The sequence below is a fragment of the Cervus canadensis genome, chromosome 21 (assembly GCF_019320065.1).
Source record: "Cervus canadensis isolate Bull #8, Minnesota chromosome 21, ASM1932006v1, whole genome shotgun sequence".
Taxonomy (NCBI): Eukaryota; Metazoa; Chordata; class Mammalia; order Artiodactyla; family Cervidae; genus Cervus; species Cervus canadensis.
Window position 1 is genome coordinate 52231966 of NC_057406.1, and position 23112 is coordinate 52255077.

Below are 23112 nucleotides of genomic sequence, written 5' to 3' on the forward strand. Positions count from 1 at the left end.
GCAAAATTAAAATGTTAAGTAAAAATTTTAGATATGGGGACTTCTCCGGTGGTTGAGCAGTTAAGAATCCATCTTGCAATTCAGGAGACATGAGTTCCATCCCTGGTTGGGGAACTAAGATTCCACATGACTCAGAGCAACTAAGAATCCACACACCACAGCTAGAGAACTGGCGTGTGGCAATGGAGATCTCATGTGCCACAAGTAAGACTGGATGCAGCAAAATAAATAATTAAAAAAAATTTTAGATATGAAATTAGATTTTAGAGAATTTGCCTCTGTAGAACACATTTTCTTATTCATAAATATATAAAAAGTGATTTATATTAAATGTGTATATCCTCTGATATAGTTTCCTCCAGGTAGAATTATTTTAAATTATATTGGCTCAGGTTATCATGCTGCTGCTGCTGCTAAGTCACGTCAGTCGTGTCAGACTCTGCAGCCCTATAGACGGCAGCCGACCAGGCTCCCCTGTCCCTGGGATTCTCCAGGCAAGAACATTGGAGTGGGTTGCCATTTCCTTCTCCAATGCCTGCAAGTGAAAAGAGAAAGTGAAGTCGCTCAGTTGTGTCCAACTCTTAGTGACCCCATGGACCGCAGACTACCAGGCTCCTCCGTCCATGGGTTTTTCCAGGCAAATTATGAAATCCAGTTTAATGACAGCCAGCCCTAAAGCCAGTGGGACTGGATTAAAATTATCTTTTAAAAATGGAATTCATATAAAAATCCCTGTGAATTTAACTATTATAATTCCCATTTTATAGATAAGAAAAAACATAAGGCAGATCTGAAAAGGATCAGCAGAGGAATGATAGATTTTAATGGGCTGAATTGACTTTAGCAATGCTTAAACCTAGCTAAATCTAATTTAGCCACAAAAATTGATGAGGGCAGCAACAAAACAATGTAACACAGCATATAAGATAAGCCCAAAGTAAATAATAATAGACTATTGAAATATCCTATGTGGCTCAGATGGTAAAGAATCTGCCTGCAGTGCAGGAGACCCAGGTTCAATCCCTGGGTTGGGAGATCCCCTGGAGAAGGGAATGGCTACCGGCTCCAGTATTCTTGGCTAGAGAATTCCATAGACAGAGAAGCTACAGTCCATGGGGTCACAAAGATAAAACACAACTGAGTGACTAACACTTTCTTTTTTCATTCTGCCACACTAACTTTAAAAATTAAGTATGTCTGACTCTTAAATTAATGTCTAGAGATAATATTAAGTGAGAGTTTTTTTCAAAAATATGTTCTGTATACTGAAATTACTGAATGTAATTTCTACCACAAGCAACAACCTGGTACTGAAAATAAAATGGATAGAACATTTATTTATTTACTAAATGGATAGAAATAAAATGGAAGAGAGACCTCTGAATTCAAAGATTCCTGTTCGTACCTAAGAATACAGAGAGATACCACATCATTATGAAACAGTGATTCTTACCATTAATAACTGGTGTGTAAACAACAATCCCAACCAAGTTTGGATCAGATACAGTTGTGTCCAGAATAAGGCCCCCAATGCTGAAAGATATAAAATCATGTAATTTAGGGAAGAGGAAAGGAAATGGACTAATTTGAAATTGTTTTTTATATATAAACACTCCTAGTTTTAAAAATAAATAGCTATTTTAAAAATTGAATAAAAAGAAAAGATATTAACAGTAAAAATCAATGTCAAAAGTAAAATGTTGATAATAAAACATGGCATAAACTGTAGTCCCACATTTCAGGGCTCTCCTTCTGGTCTATATATTTACATATGCTATTTGTAAAAAGGAAAAAAACATATACTTTCAGTGCACTAAAATGTCTGGAAGGGGAGAGGGGATCGGGAAAGGGAACACATGTAAATCCATGGCTGATTCATGTCAATGTATGGCAAAAACCACTACAATACTGTAAAGTAATTAGCCTCCAACTAAGAAAAATAAATGGGAAAAAAAAGAATAAAAACGGCAAATAAAATAAAATAAAATGTCTGGAAGGACATATAAAAAATTACTAACAATGTCTATCCCAAGGGCTGAGACTGACAGGAGACTCACGGTTACTTTATATCCTTCTTTGCTTATTTGTTTTTTTAAAGTCATGTGCATTTTATTATCTTTATAATTTGAAAAATTTTTAAAGAGTATTTTTTTACATCTGAAGTAAGCAAGCCACTAAGAGATAACTTTTATTCTGTTCACATTAGATATAGTACATGACAGTGTCTTATCATTGTTAAGTTAAAATAATGAGTTGTAGCCAGAGGAGGAGCTGAACTGGAGAACAGAGGTCCAGAAAAGTAACATGCTTTTTCCTTTTTATATAGTGGCAAGACACATACTATCAATATCTCAATGGGGCTTGGAGATTGTTTTGTTGTTTCCAAGACCATTATCAAGTGGTTAACTTCAGTCTGTTGGTCTACCTAGTATTATATAAAACAGTGTCGGTCCCAATATTTCATGGGATCCTGTGGTCTAAATCCACATTACAGAAAAATGAATGATATGTTGTCACGGAATAGGGTTGATGGTCAAAGTATCAGATCCAACGTACTTACCACTATCAGATAGTTAATACCAGGAAATTATTTTTTAAAATTTATTATTAAATCTTTATTATTTTAAATCTTGAATAAGTGAAAGGCTTAATATGCTAATTTTTCTAGGAGTTCCCATAAAAAGGTATACTATAAAGTCTAAAAATAGTTATCCTTAGAAATATTTTACTATTTTAAGCCCTAATTTTAAAAAAAACACATATTTCCTAGAATAAAATAGTTATGTGTCAAAGAATAAATCTCCCTACCAAAACACATAGATAATGTGGTGCAGAAAACAGGAACACTTGCTAAAATACATTTTTAAATAGCTGTATTACCTAGGCAATAAAACTTATCATAGAAAAGATAGAAAATACAAACAAAAAGAAGAAAATAAAAATCAACCATAGTAACATCATTCAGAGTTATACTGTTACCATGTTGATATACAGACTTCCAAACATTTTTAAACATGTATATTTTTTAAAAATAAAAACTCAAATTGTAAAAGTGCTTCACTTTTATTATTAAATTGTATTTTTATCAAACAAATATATATGCATCATTTAAAAGGTGAAAGTACCACAAAGCATATAAAATAGTCCCTAGCCCTAACCCACATCCTGCTCTCCACTAGCAATTCCTTTTAACTTCTTTAACTGTTTCTTTTGACATTTACTCCTCTATTTCTAAACAGTATGTTTATACTGCTATTCCTTGATTTTTAATTTCAGACATTTACCTAATGACGTCCAACAGCAGGGTGAGCATTTAGTCTTTCTCTTCCCTCCCCACTGAAGTCCCTTCATAATTCCCTTCCTTGCCCTCTCCTGACAATCTGGTGATAGCATTCCAATTTTTGGTGAAATATTTAGGTTTCACTTTATTAGAACAGTGAAATCATTATTCACAATTCTTCTTCTTCTCTTTTTGATATTAAAAACTCCACTGTGATGAATATTCTTACAATTCAATCATTTGCATATATCCATATGTATATCTTTAAGTCCTGTCAGAGTCCTAGAAGTGGAGTAATCCAACAGTATGTACATTTCTAAGGTTTTCTGATATTTACCTGCTCTTACTGTTCAAAATAAGCAATGTCCTTGTCAGGTTAAAACTCATACAAAGACAAAAACACTACTATATTTTAATCATCAATCTCATTAGGATTTGGTTGGGGAAAGGTACAAAACTAGTAGCACATGAGGTTCTATGCATCTACTGATTTGAATAATCCTTGCCACTTTTATCTCAATCACCTGGGATAATAAAGAATTGGCTACAAAAAATGACAGACGGGGTGAGAAATAAAAAAGGCAATTGGTTTAATATATATACAGATACATGCATATATAAGAACCCACAAACACACGCACTTTAATACTAACCTACTTATAACCATAGCAGTTATGACAGGCTCCCAGCCTGAGTGGAGAACCGTCCTTGTGGCTGGATGTTTGGCAGCTATTATAATCCAGATAGGAGTCAGAGCCAAGAAAACGACACCAACTAACGGAGGAATGTAGTAATATGTCTCTAAAATTAAAAAAGACAACATTTCAATCTCTCTTCTAACCATGTAGCACATGTAAATATTAAAAGTTTACCAGAAGATATATTATCAAACATACTCATGCTATGTATATACTTTATATAAATTTCAAGCAAATTGAAAACTACAGATAAGGTAAAAATGTCACATAATGTAACTGAAAACTAATATATTAATTCAACATTTACTGAAATAGTTATGTGACCTAGAAGTGAACAACAATAAGAAAAACAACAGTTAAAGACTTACTTGGCTCCTACCACTTACCAAGTACTGTGCTAAAAGCTTTGTGTTCATTATCTCACTTAATTTGTCCTTAAACGTATGAGGTAGAAACTCATTCCTACCTTATAAAGAAACTGAGGCTCAGGAGTTTAAGAGTACGTGTGTGTGTGTGTGTGTGTGTGTGTGTGCGCTCAGTTGCTGAGTCATGTCCAAGTCTTTGCAACTCCATGAACTGTAGCCCACCAGGCTCCTCTGTCCATGGAATTTCCCAGAATTTACCATTCCCTTCTCCAGGGGATCTTCCTGACCTAGGGATTGAACCCTCATCTCCTGCATCTCCTGTATTGGCAGGTGGATTCTCAACCAATGAGCCACCTGGGAAGCCCCAAGAAATAGCAAAAATTGGGAGAAAAGGACATCTGTTTGACACCAAAGTTAGTGCTCTAATCTCCAAACTATACAGTCCAATAGGACATTGTTTTTACCCATCAGCAACTTATAGCACATGCATTCCATAGAACACTGGCCAATCAATTGATAACAGATATCCTCTCCATCCTGAATAGTGTTCCAAGCTCCAAAATAAAAATGAAATACTAGGTCTAATAAAGATAAACAGATTTCTTCACTGTGAAATTCCTCAGAACCTTCATTATGTCAAGACAGAATATAGTATACTATATTAACCACAGCATGGCCAGACTTCCTCATTTCAAGGAATGTTACAACTTACCTTGGACAAGAAATTTAATTTCTAAACACTTCTATTTCTTATCTATAATATGGTAAAATTTATAATAACTATTTCATGAGGTTATTATGAGTCTTAAGAGAATTCACACACGTAATTTAACTACAATAGTGCCCTGGCACACAGTTAACATTTACTGAACACTTACTATCATCACAATCATCACTGCCATTAACATATTTTTATTTGTGACATACTTAGGTAACAGACTACCATGATTTTTTTTATACCTCTCATGGTAGACTGTCTTACTTGATCACAATTATCCTCTCCTCATTCTTGTTATGCTTTCCTATAGAGTTCAACAAAGCTTACTGACTTTGGCTTGGCTTGGCTTGCTTCATAGATATGACGTATGCTATCTCTGAACAAAATCTAAAATGTGTTTTCAGAAATCACTATAAAATTTACATATATATAGATAGATAATAAGCTGCTTTCAAGACACTGATGACTATTATTATAGTTCTGTGATCCCTGAGACAGGGGAAAGAAATGAGATAAGCCCTTCAATAGCCTGAAGTACTGTACTGTGAAGTAGTGAACTGTCGCTCAGTCATGTCTGACTCTTTTGCGACCCCATGGACTGTAGCCTGCCAGGCTCCTCTGTCCATGGGATCTCCCAGGCAAGAATACTGGAGCGGGTTGCCATTTCCTTCTCCAAGGGATCTTCCTGACCCAGAGATTGAACCTACATCTCCTGCATTGAAGGTGGATTCTGCATTGCTGAGCCACTTTCTAACAAAAGGCACATTTCAGACCATAGCTCAGAAAGAGAGAATTCTAGCACAGTGGGTCTAAGGCAGCAGGAATTCACAGGACAGAATACTGGAGAAGAGGAAGCTACTGGAGAAAGAGCTTGCAAACTGAACACCAAGTCATGTACTCATAGGGTGAACTCCAAAAGGCTAGACTAAGAATAACGGGAGAGTTGTAAACCGAAAATTTCCCAGAGTTTACAAAGGGGTAGAAGTCATTTGAGATCTAACCCCTAGATAGGAGAGCCTATTTGACCCCTGAAAACATTTAGTGAAGACCAGAGAAGGTCACTTCATAGCAGTAGCACTAGTAGCACTAAAAAGTGAAGTCACGCAGTCGTGTCCAACTCTTTGCGACCCCATGGACTGTAGCCTACCAGGCTCCTCCACCCATGGGATTTTCCAGGCAAGAGTACTGGAGTGGGTTGCCATTTCCTTCTCCAGGGGATCTTCCCAACCAAGGGGTCAAACTCAGGTCTCCCGCATTGCAGGCAGACGCCTTACCATCTGAGCCACCAGGGAAGCCCATTTGTTTTTATTTCATTACACAATAGTGCAATGCCTATTGTAAATCTATTACAATGAAGCTTAAAGCCAAGCCTTGTAAGGCTCAAACTAATCCACAAATAGTTGCCTACAAGAACAAAGTTCATTAAAACTATAAGATGCTGATGAAAGAAATTGAAGGTAACACAAAACACATGGAAGGATATATTGTGTTCTTGGACTGGAAGAATCAATATTGTTAAAAGGATCATACTACCCAAGGCAATCTACAGATTCAAAGTAATCCTATCAAATTACCAATAGCATTTTCCACAAAAGTAGAACAAAAAAATTTTATTTGTATGGAAACACAAAAGACCTCAAATAGCCAAAGCAATACTGACAGAAGAACGAAGCTGGAAGAATCACACTCCCAGACTTCAGGCTATACTACAATGGTACAGTAATCAAAAAAAAAGTATGCTACTGGCACAAAAACAGACATATAGATCAACAGAACAGGATAGAAAGCCCAGAAATAAGCTCACGCACCTATGGCCAATTAATTTACAAGAAAGGAGGCAAGAATATATAATGGAGAACAGTCTCTTCAATAAAGTGGTGCTTGGAAAACTGGACAGCCACATGTGAAAGAATGAAATTAGAACATTCTCTAACATCACACACAAAAATAAACTCAAAATGGATAAAGACCTAAATGTAAGACTGGATATTATAAAACTCCTAGAAGAAAACAGGCAGAACACTCTTTGACATATATTGCAACAATATTTTTTTGGATCTGTCTCCTAGAGTAATGAAATAAAAACAAAAATAAACAATGGGCCCTATTAAACTTAAAAGCTTTTGCACAACAAAGGAAATCATAAACGAAAAAACAATCCTCAGAATGGAAGAAAATATTTGAAAATGATGCAACTGACAAGGGATTACTTTCTAAAATACACAAACAGCTCATACAGTTTAATATCCAAAACACAAACAATGCAATAAAAAAAAATGGACAAAAGACCTAATAGACATTTCTTCAAAGATGACATACAGATGACTATATGCTAATTATTAGAGAAATGTAAATCAAAACTGCAATGAGGTATCATCTTATACCAATCAGAATGGCCATTATAAAAAAAAAAATTCTAAACAATTAATGCTGGAGAGAATGTGGAGAAAAAGGAACCTTCCTACACTGGTGGGAATGTTAAATTGGTACAGCCACTACGCAGAACTGTATTATGGTTCCTTAAAAAAACTAGAAATAGAACTACCATATGATCCTGTGATTCCACTCCTGGACATATGCCCAGAGAAAATTCTAATTCAAAAAGATACATGCAACCCAGTGTTCACAGCAGCACTATTTATAACAGTCAAGACATGGAAGCAACCTAAATGTCCACCAACAGATCAATGGATAAAGAAGACGTGATACATATATACAATGGACTATTACTCAGCCATAAAAAGAATGAAATAATGTCATGTGCAGCAACATGGATGGACCTAGAGATTATCATACTAAGTTGAGATACAGAAAGACAAATGTTACATGATATCACTTATATGTGGAATCTAAAGAAATGACACAAATGAAACAGACTGACAGACATATGAAACAAACATGTTTACCAAAGAGAGGGGATGGGCGATAGAGGAGAGATAAATTAGGAGTTTGATATTAATATACACACACTGCTGCTGCTGCTGCTGCTAAGTTGCTTCAGCCGTGTCCGACTCTGTGCGACCCCATAGACGGCAGCCCACCAGGCTCCTCTGTCCACAGGATTCTCTAGGCAAGAACACTGGAGTGGGTTGCCATTTCCTTCTCCCATACACACACTACTGTGTATAAAACAGGAAAACAAAGACCTACTATATAGCACAGGGAACTATACTCAGTATCTTGTAATAACCTTTAATGGAGAAGAATCTGAAAAAGAACATCTGTATATATATGTGTATAACTGAATTACTTTGCTGTCCACTCGAAACTAACACAACATTGTAAATTAACTACAGTTTTTTTAAAGCAAAAAAAAAAAAGAACAAAGTCTAATACTTTGTAGGAAAAGAGTCAAGCACTTAACATTACATTAATAACGTCTAACATCCAACCAAAGATTATTTTTAAGAGTTTGAAATTATATTTGGTTGCATTTACAAACTTAGTTAAATACCCTGAGATATTCTACTTAGGCATTTCATTTATCTCACAAAAGATTCCTAGGACTTAAAGTAATCTTTCTAAATCTAACAAATGTACAAATATGCTGAGTCTTATGTTTTCATAAATATTCATACAATGTATATAAACTTGGTAAAATTTCTATTTGGCAATTATAAGGATAAATTAATTACATAGTTATAAATTTTAAAATGGAGTCAAAAGACTGACAGGTTACTGTAATGGCTTAAGAAACAACTATATTTAAAAATAAGTACTGCTTTGATAGCATAAAATCATTCATACCATAATTTTGATTCTCAAATATTTTTAAACTGAGTTCTAAATCTCCTTAGGGTTAAAAGTTGCTTACCCATTCTTGAAACAGTTGCATCATCTTAAGACATTTTTGGTAATATCATTCTAGCTGATAAAGCTTTCATTATTATCAGAGATTTTAGCTAAGACATTCCTGGATTTTTCTCAAAGATTCTAATACTTATTTTGTATAGTAGAGACTTCATAACTTAAAGTCAGAGTTGATCTCATGGTCTTTGTAGCCTACCAGCCTTTTTCTGACATTTCACAAAATTCTTCAACTGTTATTCATACCCTTATCTTGGATTAAATCTTATATTTTATCATCTTCTTAAGATATTTAAAGATCTCCTCACCTATGATTAAGATGTTTGAATTAGAAATTCATTTTTTTCCAATCAGGTAGGAACAATTACTACAAATATTAAAATAAAGCCCAAACAAATTTTATACCCATGGTTTTAGCTGGATTTGCCATCACATCTTCAAAATAATTATGCTAACAAAATTCATTAAATATTAAATATTTTCTTCCATTTGAAAGGATATGACTAATGCTACATATAGAGCAATTTTCTCCATAGTTTTTTAAAAGATGAAAAACCTTTACTGGATGCATTCCCAGTTCTCCTTGCTAAACCATTAGATAGAGATAAATAACATTCAAATTAAGAAGCATTCTTACCTTCTAAAACAACTAAGGTTGCCAAAAATCTCTTTATAGACTCAAACAGAAAACTAAAAGCATTAAAACCCACTAACTACAAATGAAAAGAACTATCCTGCTAGGTCAGATCATCTTCGTATTTCACTTTCAGGTCAAGAGAGGAGCACCATGCCAGGCTTTCAATTTATTCTCAACAACAGATCTCTGGAAGGACATCTGAAGTTGAAAAAAACACTCACTATCCTAACCCCAGAATCACTGCCCTGAATTTTCAAAGAGGGGGAAGAATTTCTCAGGAAAGAAATAAAAGAGTGAGCAGTTCCTCAAAAAGTTAAAGACCTATCATATGACTTAGAAATTCCACTCCTAGGTATATATCAATAGAACGGCAAACATATGTTCATACAAAAATGTGTACAATAATGTTCAAAGTAGCATTATTCATAATAGCCAAAAAGTGGATGCAACCCAAATGTCCATGTAGTGGTAAATGGATAAACAAAATATGATATATCCATACAATGGAGTATTATTCAGCCGTATTACTAGTCCACATAATGAAATACTGGTGATCAGCACTGCTTCACAATGAAGCATGAACCTTAGAAACATACTGACAGAAGGAAATAGAATATAAAAGGTCACATGTTGTATGATTCTATTTTTTGAAATGTCTAGAATAGGCAAATCCATAGAGACTGAAACTATATTAGTGGTTGCCAGTGCTGGGGGCGGGTAGGGTGGAATAGGAAGTGACTGCTACAGGTATTTGGGGGGGGGGGGGGAGGGTAATGAAAATGTTCCAGAATGAGATAATAGGTTTCACAATCTTATAAATATGACAAAAAACTATTGAATTGTATACTTTTAAAGATGAATTGTGTGATATGATTGAATTATCTCTCAAGTTTTTAAAATTCCAACAATGAAAAAAAAGGAGGTGAAGGCTATATTCTTTTAAAATGTCAATGTTATAAAAGACAAAAAAACATATACATATTCATAGAGGAAGATGGACACAATAAAAGATAAAGTAAATGGGGTAAAATATTAATATTTGGTGAATATGGGTACAGGGTATACAGGGTTTTTGGTACTATTTACTTTCACAACTATTCTAGAAGTTTAAAATTATCTCCAAATAAAAAATTTTAACATTAAAAAAAATGGGAAAATCATGATAAAATAAAAGTATCTAAAATGATTTACTGCAAATGCATTTTACTTCAATTTTCTGCAAATCTAACATGCCCATGCCCACCAAATTAAATCATATGTTTGACTGTATAGGACCCTCTTACCTTTTCCCTGGCTAAATTCTAATCCTATAGTTAGTTGGAAATTACAAATATACAAAAAGGGATGGGTGCTAAAACATTCCTCTTTTTTGGATTTATTTGGTGTTTTACAGATGTCATAATATTAAAGGATTATTTTTAGAAAATCACTAATGACACAAGCAGAAAGAGAAACAGATTAAAAGCCAAACAGGAACTTCTGCATTAATATCAAAATCTAAATGCGTCTAGCTTTCTAAATCAAATACACCTAAATGATCCTGCTCAAAAATAATATTTTGCCTTGATTTCTGGGTGTATCATAAATGGGTACTGTGGTAGGCTAAATAATGATTGTGCTCAAAGACGTCCACATCCTAATCTCCAGAAACAGTCAATGTTACCACATGTGGAAAAGGGGGCTTTGCAGATGTGACTAAATCAAGCATTTTGAAATAGGGAGCCCTAATGTAATCACAGGTGTCCTTTAAGGCAGGAAGTAGAGGAATTTGACTACAGAAGACACAATGTGACCACAGAAGCAGAGATCAGTAACATGGCTGCAAGCCAAGGAATGCTAGTAGCTACCAGAAGATGGAACAGTTAAGGGACAGATTTCCCTTTGAAACTTTCAGAAGGAACAAGCCCTGCTGATGCCTTGATTTTAGTCCTGAAAAACAAGTATCTTGAACTTTGGCCTCCAGAGTGGTAAGAAAATTAATTTCTATTATTTTAAGCCACAGGTTATGGTAATTTGTTACAGCAACAATGGAACTGAACACAGGCCTATAGAAAAAATGTGAAATTTTAAGCCTAAAAAGTATCTGTATACATTAATACTGATTCCATGATAAACTACAGAAGGTAATGATTAACATAGCTGCTGCTGCTGCGTCGCTTCAGTCACGTCCGACTCTGTGCAACCCCATAGACGGAAGTCCACCAGGCTCCCCCGTCCCGGGGATTCTCCAGGCAAGAATACTGGAGTGGGTTGCCATTTCCTTCTCCAAGGCATGAAAGTGAAAAGTGAAAGTGAAGTCGCTCTGTCATATCCGACTCTGTGTGACCCCATGGACTGCAGCCTACCAGGCTCCTCCGTCCATGGGATTCTCCATGCAAGAGTACTGGAGTGGGTTGCCATTGCCTTCTCCGATTAACATAGCTAAAGTAGTCCAAATTGCTATAATTCCACTTAACTGTCGCACATAATTGCCATCTTTTTTTTCTGGCCACGTCACATGACATGTGGGATCTTAGTTCCCCAACCAGGGATTGAACCCGTGCCCCCTACTGTGGAAGCTCAGAGTCTCAACCATTGCACCACCAATGAAGCCCCATAACTGCCATCTTTTTTATTCACAGCTTTCGTCTTTTCTTAGATTGATGGTGCTGGTTGCCGGGAGAAATATCAATAACCTCAGATATGAAGATGACACCACCCTTATGGCAAGAAGTGAAGAAGAAGAACTAAAGAGCTTCTTGATGAAAGTGAAAGAGGAGAGTGAAAACGTTGGCTTAAAACTCAACATTCAGAAAACTAAGATCATGGCATCCGGTCCCATCACTTCATGGCAAATAGATGGGGAAACAGTGGAAACAGTGGCTGACTTTATTTTCTTGGGCTCCAAAATCACTGCAGATGGTGACTGCAGCCATGAAATTAAAAGACGCTTACTCCTTGGAAGGAAAGTTATGACCAACCTAGATAGCATATTAAAAAGCAGAAACATTACTTTGTCCACAAAGGTCCGTCTAGTCAAGGCTATGGTTCTTCCAGCAGTCATGTACGGATGTGAGAATTGGATTATAAGGAAAGCTGAGTGCCAAAGAATTGATGCTTTTGAACTGTGGTGTTGGAGAAGACTCTTGTGAGTTCCTTGGACAGCAAGGAGATCCAACCAGTCCATCCTAAAGGAAATCAGTCCTGAATATTCATTGGAAAGACTGATGCTGAAGCTGAAACTCCAATACATTGGCCACCTGATGCGAAGAATTGACTCATTTGAAAAGACCCTGATGCTGGGAAAGATTGAAGGTGGGAGGAGAAAGGGACGACAGAGGATGAGATGTTTGGATGGCATCACCGACTCGATGGACATGAGTTTGAGTAAACTCTGGGAGTTGGTGATGGACAGGGACGCCTGGCGTGCTGCAGTCCATGGGGTCGCAAAGAGTTGGACATTACTGAGTGACTGAACTGAACTGGTGGTGTTTTGCAACTATTATTACATAGTTTCATTAATGAAGTGAAGTTAAAGTTACTCAGTCATGTCCGACTCTTTGCAACCCCATGGACAATACAGTCCATGGAATTCTCCAGGCCAGAATACCGGGTGGGTAGCCTTTCCCTTCTCCAGGGGATCTTCCCAGCCCAGAGATCGAACCCAGGTCTCTTACATTGCAGGTGGATTCTTTACCAGCAGAGCCACAAGGGAAGCCCAGTTTCATTAACAGCATTCCTTATTTTCACCCTAAATCCTTCCTAAATATGTAGCTGCTATGAGTGACATTTTTATATGTTAGCTGTTTGTGTGTGAGCAACAAAGAAATGGGTGTGGGAAGTTGGAAACAATTTTTTAAATGCCCTTTATAATAATCATCAGAATTTTCTCACTAAACGGACCTTTTAGGAGTCACTCTAAACTGGGGATGTTCAGGACAAAAGAACTCTGTAGAAGAGTGACATGCACGATAATTTTAGATTCTACTCACATCACCACATCAAGGCAGTGATACTCTAGAATGTTTTGTAAATACATTACAGGTGGCCTTCCTGTTAGTCTCCACAGGACCCAAGTAACAACCTGAGGCTATTACTGTTCTTAGAGCTTATTTCTTCTTAAGTAATCTTTCTAAAGATAACCTTGAAGAATGAGAAATGAACCAACATTTTGCTGCTCAGATCTTGCCTGAAAAGAGAAAAGCTGGTAATTTTTCCAATCAGCATACACATTGTGCATATAAGAATTATATAACCACATAGTTACAAATAATTGAAAAAAAGTGTTTAAAATCCTTTAAAAATTATGCAGTCAAGAAAAAGAAAAGGCAACAATCATTGTGTACAGCTATTTCTGTTACTGGCCCAACTTTAGATGCTTTTAATAGCTTTTAAAAGGATAAAGCAACTTAGCACACAATAGCATTTAAAGATTGCTACATATTTTTATACACAATGGAAGTGTTAGCTGCTCAATCATGTCCAACTCTGTGACCCCATGGATTGTAGCCTGTCAGGCTCCTCTGTCCATGGGATTCTCCAGGCAAGAATACTGCAGGGGTTTGCTATCCCCTTCTCCAGGGGATCTTTCCAACCCAGGGATCAAACCCATGTCTCTTATGTCTCCTGCACTGGCAGACAGGTTCTTTATCCTAGCACCACCTGGGAAGCCCCTGATACATACACTACCATGTATAAAATAGCTAGCTAGTGGGAAGCTGTTGTATAGGGAGGGAGCTGAGCTCAGGGCTCTCTGATGACCTACAGGAATGGGATGGGGGCTCAAGAGGGAGAGGATATACCTATGTTAGTTGCCCAGTCATGTCCGACTCTTTGCGACCCCAAGGACTGTAGCCCACCAGGCTCCTCTGTCCATAGAATCCTCCAGGCAAAATACTGGTGTGCATAGCCATTCTCTTCTCGAGGGGATCTTCCCAACCCAGGGATTGAACCTGTGTCTCCTGCATTGTGGGTAGATTCTTTACCATCTGAGTCAGAAGGGAAGACCAGCTATATATACATACAGATACATATAGCTGATCCACTTTGTTGTACAGAAGAAACTAACACAAATTTGTAAAGCAATTATATTCCAATAAAAAAGGTTACTATATGTTTAAACATTACTGAATGAATGAATAAATGCCTTTGTATTTTCTCTGCAAGTCAACTAAGCATATCATAATCTAGAGCTTAGATTACACTGTAAACTGACTTTCTATTTCCTCTTCTACTTTCATTTGAAATAGGTCTTTTCCAGCCACATGTTGCCCTTTTCATTGTTCTATGGTGATACTAGATACTTTCTGCTAAGGCAGTATACCCTTCCAATAACTTCCCTATACTATGTCTTCTCTAAAAGGATCATTTTTTTTTTTTCATTACAATCTATTATGTTATTGGATAGGTACTGTGGCAAAGTCATTCAGAGGGATATCTGTCCTCCATTTTCCGTATATACACCACTTCCTTAATAATTTCTACACACATTAACTGGATAGTTTTCAAAAAGAATAAAGCATGTGATGAAGTGCTACTTATTTAATACTCATTATGTATACAGTATATGGGGTCTACAAAACAAATACATAAAATAAAGACAGCTTTGTCCTTCCTTTATACCTTTATAAGGGAAGACACATTTACTTTAAAAGCTATAATGACTGGCCAAATGTAAAGAATGTCTTAAGAGAAGTGTCAATAACATGCTATGGGAATTCAGGGGAGAAAAAGTTTACCTAAGATTAGGGAAATCTATGAATTTAGTACTGAAAAATGATGATTCTGATGAACCTTCAGGGAGAGGAGGGGGATAACATAAGAAAGAAAAGACAAAAAACACCAGCATGAATGAGAATGAGTAGATGTCGGAGTTTGCCTGGAATATGAGAAAGGGAGGGGCGGCTTGAGAAGGTTAAGTCTCCAAGAGGCCTGAACACCAGGCTTAAACTCTAAGCAATAGAGGCTTCCTCAGGGCGATGACAAAGTCAGGAAGAGTAAGCAAAGCTTAGTTTCTTCTGTCTTGTTTGTTTTGGAGGACTGGACAGGCGGGAAGGGGGGAAATTCCATATTTACTTCAGGCATCAAAAATCAGCAGATTTTACCGGAGTGAAAGGAAGGCAGCACACGGGATGAGCGGGGAGTGAGCGCTCAGGACGGCAGGGGGCGATTCAGTCATTTCCGAACAACCAAGACTCTCAAGTCGGGGGTCAAGTGAGACTTCTCGGAGTTCGGTTCTTCAGAGCCACATAATGATCGGCCTCTATTTACAACCAACGCCTACGGTTGCCATGAAATCCTCTTTTTATCTCTAAAGACTGCTAACTGTTTCCAGTATATAGTAGTTCAGGAATTAAACCTTTGTTTCCTAGAGCTAGGCATCCCACCTGGCAGGATGAGGGGATCTTGGAATTTTTTTTAATTAATTAATTTATTTTAATTGGAGGCTAATTACTTTACATATTGTGGTGGTTTTTGCCATACACTGACATGAATCAGCCACGGGTGTACGTGTCCCCACTGTCTGCGCCCATTTCTAAAATCTGTTCAGAACACGCTCAGTACTGGGATTCCAACTGCTGGTGCTCTGAGGCCCCCTAGTGCTCATAACACAAACAGAGACTTCAGAAACACCTTCAAATTAACTGTGGAATCTATCAGCAGACCATTAAAACAATATCATTTTGAGGAAACAAAATGATACTGATGAAACATAAAAGATTCTGCTTTAATGAATTCATCTTGAATTATGATGCGGCAACTTTCAGAACGCAGGCCTAGAAAAGTCTAAGCAATATTTGATAATAAAACTATTTTTCAAAATTATGATCTATACTATTATCATTATATTTCACTTTTGATTTCCTGACTTAGTTAAACACTATTGTATCGTCTATAACACTCAAAATATTAAAATTTTTAGAGAATACCACATATTGATTAAGTCTTTTGTAAGGAGAGTTTACCACTTGTATAATTTTTAGGAATAGATTTAAAAAGTAAGATTTTCCTCAAAAAGTGATTTATCATATGAAATATCATAATATTTAGTCTGTCTCATTATAACAACTGTCATATTAATAGTAACATTCTTCAATGGCTTTAACTGAGGAGACACCCTGGTGTTTAGCAGGCAGCTGAGAAATGTGTTACAAATTACTTCACAGTAATTTGAGTGCTCAAGTGTGCAAATACTATACCTTTATTTATTATGGGAACAAGATCTTATATTTGCATCCTTGATCATTTATTGTCTTCTACCTTACAACATGTAGACACATCTTATCTTCTAAAAGAGAATTTTCCTTGAATATATACATTGTCTTAATGAGTATTGCTTTTTATATCACTCATTAAATAATTTAAGGTAATTTTGTATACCAAATGGAGCTTCTCTTGATATCTCCAAAAGTAGCAGAAAATCACTGCCTTGGTTAGGTTAAAGCCCTTTCTTTAGTTCAAAAACATTTATCTGAGATTCTGACTTCTTCAAACCAAATGTACTTTTAGACTTATTCTAAAGTATACCATAAATCTGTCTAGAATCCATGAAAATATATGAGGATAAGTGAATATATGTTTGCTTCTGGCTTGGCTGATAAACTACGTCTCTCTCTCTTTTTGTATTACTGTGGGTTTATATTTTCTATTAATTTTTTTAAAAATTTGGCATCTAAAAAATGAAACTACAATAAACTTTTAGCACTGAATGTATGTTCACAAATCATATACATTTACATTGACAATAGCTCCAGAGTATAAATTTGCATTAAAACAACTCATCAGATTCTATCAATACCCAATAACTATTATCGGGAATTGCATATATAAGATAACTTCAAAGTCCCACACACTCAGGCTAATTTTCATGGTGATTTTTCAGTCGCTATTATTAATTGCCACACTGGTTTCTGATATGGGGGAAAATCACTAAATTTCAAGCATAACCTTATGCTCTGAGACAACAGTGCAACATGTTTCAGAATCCTGTGGGTTGACGCCTCAGCACTACATATTCAGAGGAGAGAATTCAAAGACTATGACAGACTTGCATTCAACCTTCCTACGAACAACAGATAACACACATAACCTCTATGACCCTCAGTTTTCTCATGTGAAATCAGAGATGATATTCCTTATCTTTTAGAGTGATAGATTCTTTATGAAGAGAAGTATGTGAGAACCACAACATATAGTAGATGTACAGCAAGTAGCAGTGATTGTTCTAATCAGCCTCAACCACAGTTTCAACACAGATGAAGGCCACCATGAGTCATGATATTGCTGCAACAATATTTATTTAAAGAGACTCTGAATAATGCATTATATTTAATTTCAGGTCAACTTACCAAGACAGGAGTACAAACCCTGACTTATCCAAGCTAATATGGCAAGAGTTATAAGGTCGCCAAAACTAGCAGCAATGGGTGTAGCAACATTATCAGGGTTTATACCAGTCTTCTTTGAACCAACGATAACCCCAACCATTATTATTCCTAGGAAAAAAAAAAGTTCATTACTTTTTGTGCTATGGTTTAAAGAAAATCCATTCCCCTAAATACTGAAGTACATACACTAGACGAACAGCGCATCAGTTCCCGGTAGGCTACTTAGGTAAGCTGACTAAAGCAAACAAAACATTTTACTTCAATGTTTTGGTAAAGTGTCTTTCAACAAATTCCAAGTAGGGATCACAAAAGATGTGAGAAGTTCAGTGTTGCATTTAGAGACCTGAAAGGCTACTCTAAAATAACATTAAAGTTTCCAATTTAGTAACATGCATGTCTTGGATGTAATGTATTCATGTGTACAAAGCCAAATATTTTATTTTAACCCTCAAGTAAAGTATGAAAATGTCAAAGAAAGGTGAGCCATATTTACACATATAGCAACTGAGAAGGAGGCCAACAAAACCAGATTTGTTTACACAGTGGTAGCCAGAAACGCTTGCCCCATTTTTTATTAAAAAGTGTTGAAGTATTAGGAAGAGAAGAGTAATTAAATTTTGAACACTGGAGGTCAGAATACAAGAAGCAGTCTTTGTAAAGGATATTCTTTAAGCCCAAAGGTTCTGACTATAAACTTACAACAACAGAAGACGAAAATGTGACTGGGTTCTTGTACATTTAAATCCTTATATTCTTGAATATAGAAATGGGGGAAAAATGGTAACATCATATCCATACCATACTGGACAGATTTTCTCATGCCAACATGTTAAGAAGATGCAGTACAGAGAAAATTTAAGATTAGTTCATTTATATGCTAAGCATAAATTAAATCCTTGCTTAAGGTCACACAGCTTGTAACAGTGTTTTTCCTACTACCTGTAAGGCCAAAATTATTAAAAGTATAAATTTTGTCTTGGTTCAGTGCCTCAGATCTTATATTCTGGAGGCTTTTTCAATCTATGGACTTACCTTCCCATAATATCACTATAAATAGAAAAACAAAACATAGCAGGAAAAACATTTAAATGTATATTACAATAATCATTTAAGATGTGATCATATAAAATTTTTTTTCAAAATTAGTACATTTAAAGATTAAGGTGGAAAGTTCTCCTATGACAGAATGCTATCTATAATTTTTCAGCTGAAAACAAGTTATTTTGCCATCATGGACCAGTGAAAAAAGTTGGGAGACAAGAAACAGGTTTTAATTCTGATTTTTCTGTTAATAAGCTAATGAAATTGTACAAGCCACCTTACCTAAGTCAGTTTTCTCACCTACAAAACGTGGTTCAATAGCATCTGCTCTACATATATAAAGGTCAAGTTACTATAAAAATGGAACACACATTATTCAAAATAAAAGTATAGACATATATTTTTTAAATCTGAATTTTAAAGTTTTAAAAATTCCAAGCAATACAGATAGTCGTTAGTCTGAAATTTTTTAAACAATTCTTTCTAAATGAAACTAGAGAGAAAACAGAAGCAAATGAGACTAAAGTAATAGTGTTAATGCTTTAACACTTTGTCTTACTAGAAATCAATTTTCCAATAGCATAACTTCACTCTGCTTTACCCGTATTAACATCAGTCAATTCCAGTAATTCTATATAAAGACAAGATACTACCCTTGGTATAATTTGAGTACTAAAACAAAATGCTTGAAAATATTTTTGTAGTCAGGTCTTAATTTTAATAAAAGCCTCTAAATTATTAGAAAAGAAAGAAAGTGAAGTCGCTCAGTTGCGTCCGACTCTCTACAACCCCATGGACTGTAGCCTGCCAGGCTTCTCCACCCACAGGATTATCTAGGCAAGAATACTGGAGTGGGTTGCCATTTCCTTCTCTGGGGGAATCTTCCCAACCCAGGGGTTGAACCCAGGTCTCCTGCATTGCAGGAAGACTCTTTACGGTCTGAGCCACCAAATTATCAGAATCTAGCCCCAAAAGTTACCTTCATCATATGAGATCACCTGATATGAGAATATTCCATTTTTAACCTTGCTGGTGATATAAAATGAGAAGATGACAATTATAAATAAAAATTAACAAGTTTTTATGATTATGATTCCATAATAAGCTAGTTTTCTAGTGTGAAGTTCATATAAATAAATCAATATAAAAATGGTATCCCAACTAAAAAACCTTCTGGCTCTTTAACATTCTATAGCTAACAATATGCTATGTTAAGCATATGGTTATACTTCTACTGCCACAGAAACAGTAAAGGAATTTTTTTTGAAATCTGAAACTTCAAAAAATTTTAACAGAGGGACAGCTTTTGAAATCTAGAATTCCTGGAATACTTGTTACTCAAATGACAAGCTAGGCAAATCTTCTGCATGATTTCCAGAAAGGAGTTTCTCAATTAATTTAACTTACAGAGACAAATAAAATTTCTAGGTTATTTTCTGGTCTTGTTTGGGAGCTGTAACAGGGGACCTAAAGCCAGGACATAACACCTCAGAAAGCTTGCTCTGTATGCTAAGGTTTACACGTGATACATATAAATATATCTGAAATAAACTATCTGAAAAGTTGGAGATAAGTTTTCTCTGTTTTTTTAAAATAATGAAAAACATCAGTGAAGTAAAAATGGCTAACATGGAAAATGAATAATTAGAAAGCAGAGATTGCAGAGTAGACACTGACAAATTTACTTACCCTGCAGGAGTGATGCAATGAAGGCAGTTGCTACACTGCTAGAGCACAAAAGTATGGAATGGTCAAGATAGTATTTTCCCTCTGGAATCCAGCCCAATACAATTGCTGCCACAGCTGCTAGGAAGCCAACTACTGTTGCTTGAACCTTAAAAAAATATTTAATAAAATCCAACTGAATTATTCATTGAGAAAACACATTTTTTTATTTGATGATGTCCATAGGCATATAAGGAGTCAAAAGAAAAATATTATATATGGTAACTGAGCTGCCTTACCTTTTGAAGAAGCTACTACATTTTAGTTTTGCTATTCCCTAAGCTAGTGGGTTCTCAAAGTGCCCTGATCTGGTAGCAATAGGTATGGAATGGGGTTTAGGAATGTATTTTTAACAAGCATCCTAAGTGACTTTGGTGGTGAAATCCATAGATCATCTAAGAAAATACCAACCTTAAGACTGAAAAGTACCCAATCCACATAGCTTAAGTCTGACTCTTAAGGCAATACTGGCAGGAGACTGAATTCTATAATCAAATGATAAGGGTTTCATTCCTAGCTATACCACTTAATCTTGTGGTAAATTATTCAACAAGCATTAATTTAGGATCTACTATATACAAGGTGCTATGCTTGGTGCTGGGCTACAACAGCGGTCAAAACAAATTCATTCCCGGCTCTCACAGAGCTCCTGGTCAACGGGAGAGGCAGACATTAAAAAATAACTTCACAAATAGCTATAAAAACTTTAGCTCCTAATCTGAAAAATGGTAATATTGAACATGGAAGGGTTATTTTTGTATTTAAATGAATTACATGACGATATAAAGTACTTTCCACAATGGTAACACAAAGCAACCCTCAAAAAAAAAAAAAGCAACTAAAAAAAGTCACACTGACTGTGAACTCTTAGAATCACATTAGACGAATGCTAGAACCAAAAGAAACCCTAAAGGCACCTCTAGTTCACTTATTCTTAATTGTGTTTGTGTCATGGACTCCTTTGACAATCTGGTGAAAATTTTATAGATACTTCTCTCCATGAAAACACAAATGTAGTAAAAATTTTGAACAGAATTTCTGTGTGCTCAGAGACTCTCTGAAGTTAATCCACGTACTGAAATCCAGGGATCCAGGTGAAAAACCCAAGTATTCTGATTTTGTCGTAGAGTAAATAAGTGGAAATGCCAGGCTAGAAAGTCCAGATAGCCTGGATTCCATCCGCAGATCTTTCACTACAGCAGATTTAGTGCTGAGAGTCAAGCTGCAAGCATCACTATGCTAGTACCAGTTGTTAAGACACTTTAGCATTCTGATCCTGGTTCAGTTCAGTTCAGTCGCCCAGTCGTGTCTGACTCTTTGCGACCCCATGAATCGCAGCACGCCAGGCCTCCCTGTCCATCACCAACTGCCAGAGTCTACCCAAACCCATGTCCATTGAGTCGATGATGCCATCCAACCATCTCATCCTCTGTCATCCCCTTCTCCTCCTGCCTACAATCTTTCCCAGCATCAGGGTCTTTTCCAATGAGTCAGTTTTTCTCATCAGGTGGCCAAAGTACTGGAGTTTCAGCTTCAACATCAGTCCTTCCAATGAACACCCAGGACTGATCTCCTTTAGGATGGACTGGGTGGATCTCCTTGCAGTCTAAGGGACTCTCAAAAATCTTCTCCAACACCACAGTTCAAAAGCATCAATTCTTCAGCACTCAGCTTTCTTTATAGTCCAACTCTCACATCCATACATGACTATTGAAAAAACCATAGCCTTGACTAGATGGACCTTTGTGGACAAAGTAATGTCTGACCCTGGTTAGTAAATAATATATGTAAAAGCAGTAAAATTAATAATTTAAATTCTAATACTATGACTCCAAAGTTTTTCTCAGAAATAAAATGGAGAGTTTTTGTTTCTTGGAAATGAAATACAGAACTAGGGAGCCTGTGGAAGACACTGTAACACACACACAGCTGAGATAAAGAAGTCCTATTCTGTAAACCTACAAGGAAACACCCAATTGTACCCAAGATAAGAGCAAACTCCAGGTTAAGGAGTAGCTGGGGAGCTTAACAGGAAGCATGGGCCTAAATAGACGTGAACACAAGATACATCTATCCTGGTGAGGGAATGACTCTTCATTGAGACTGGGGACTCTGGGGTTCCCAATAAATAAATAAATAAATACCTACTTTATTTGACAATTTATGGACAGGTTGAGGTGGCCACTGTGTGCAACTGTGAAGAAATTCTGTGATGGTCATCTGCTTGGGATCCCATTTAATAGTCAGAAGAACATGCACCCCAGCTAATGCCAGCATGAGGTGCCTCTGACCTTCTCATCCCTCCCCACCCATCCCCTCCACAGCCAGCCTCAAGTCAGAGGAGCACTGCCAGCCCACCCTACTCCCCCAGCCAGCCGTCTACTCCCTCACAAGCTGGAGCAGATAAAGCTTCAGAGACAGCACCACTGTCACCCCCAACCTGACCTTATTATCTTCTCCCCTCTGCTTTTGTCT

General features: G+C 36.3%; 1 protein-coding gene across 7 annotated transcripts in view; it reads right to left on the reverse strand.

Moving 5' to 3' along the window:
* Positions 1-23112, reverse strand: part of SLC41A2 (solute carrier family 41 member 2) — a 130899-nt gene that overhangs the window by 35552 nt on the left and 72235 nt on the right. For all 7 annotated transcript variants that reach the window (XM_043440969.1, XM_043440975.1, XM_043440972.1 and 4 more), the window contains 4 exons: positions 20602-20746; positions 17833-17979; positions 3934-4081; positions 1454-1533 (listed from right to left, as the gene is read on the reverse strand). In XM_043440969.1, the coding sequence (XP_043296904.1) occupies positions 1454-1533; positions 3934-4081; positions 17833-17979; positions 20602-20746 (520 nt within the window). The remainder of the gene's footprint in view (positions 1-1453; positions 1534-3933; positions 4082-17832; positions 17980-20601; positions 20747-23112) is intronic.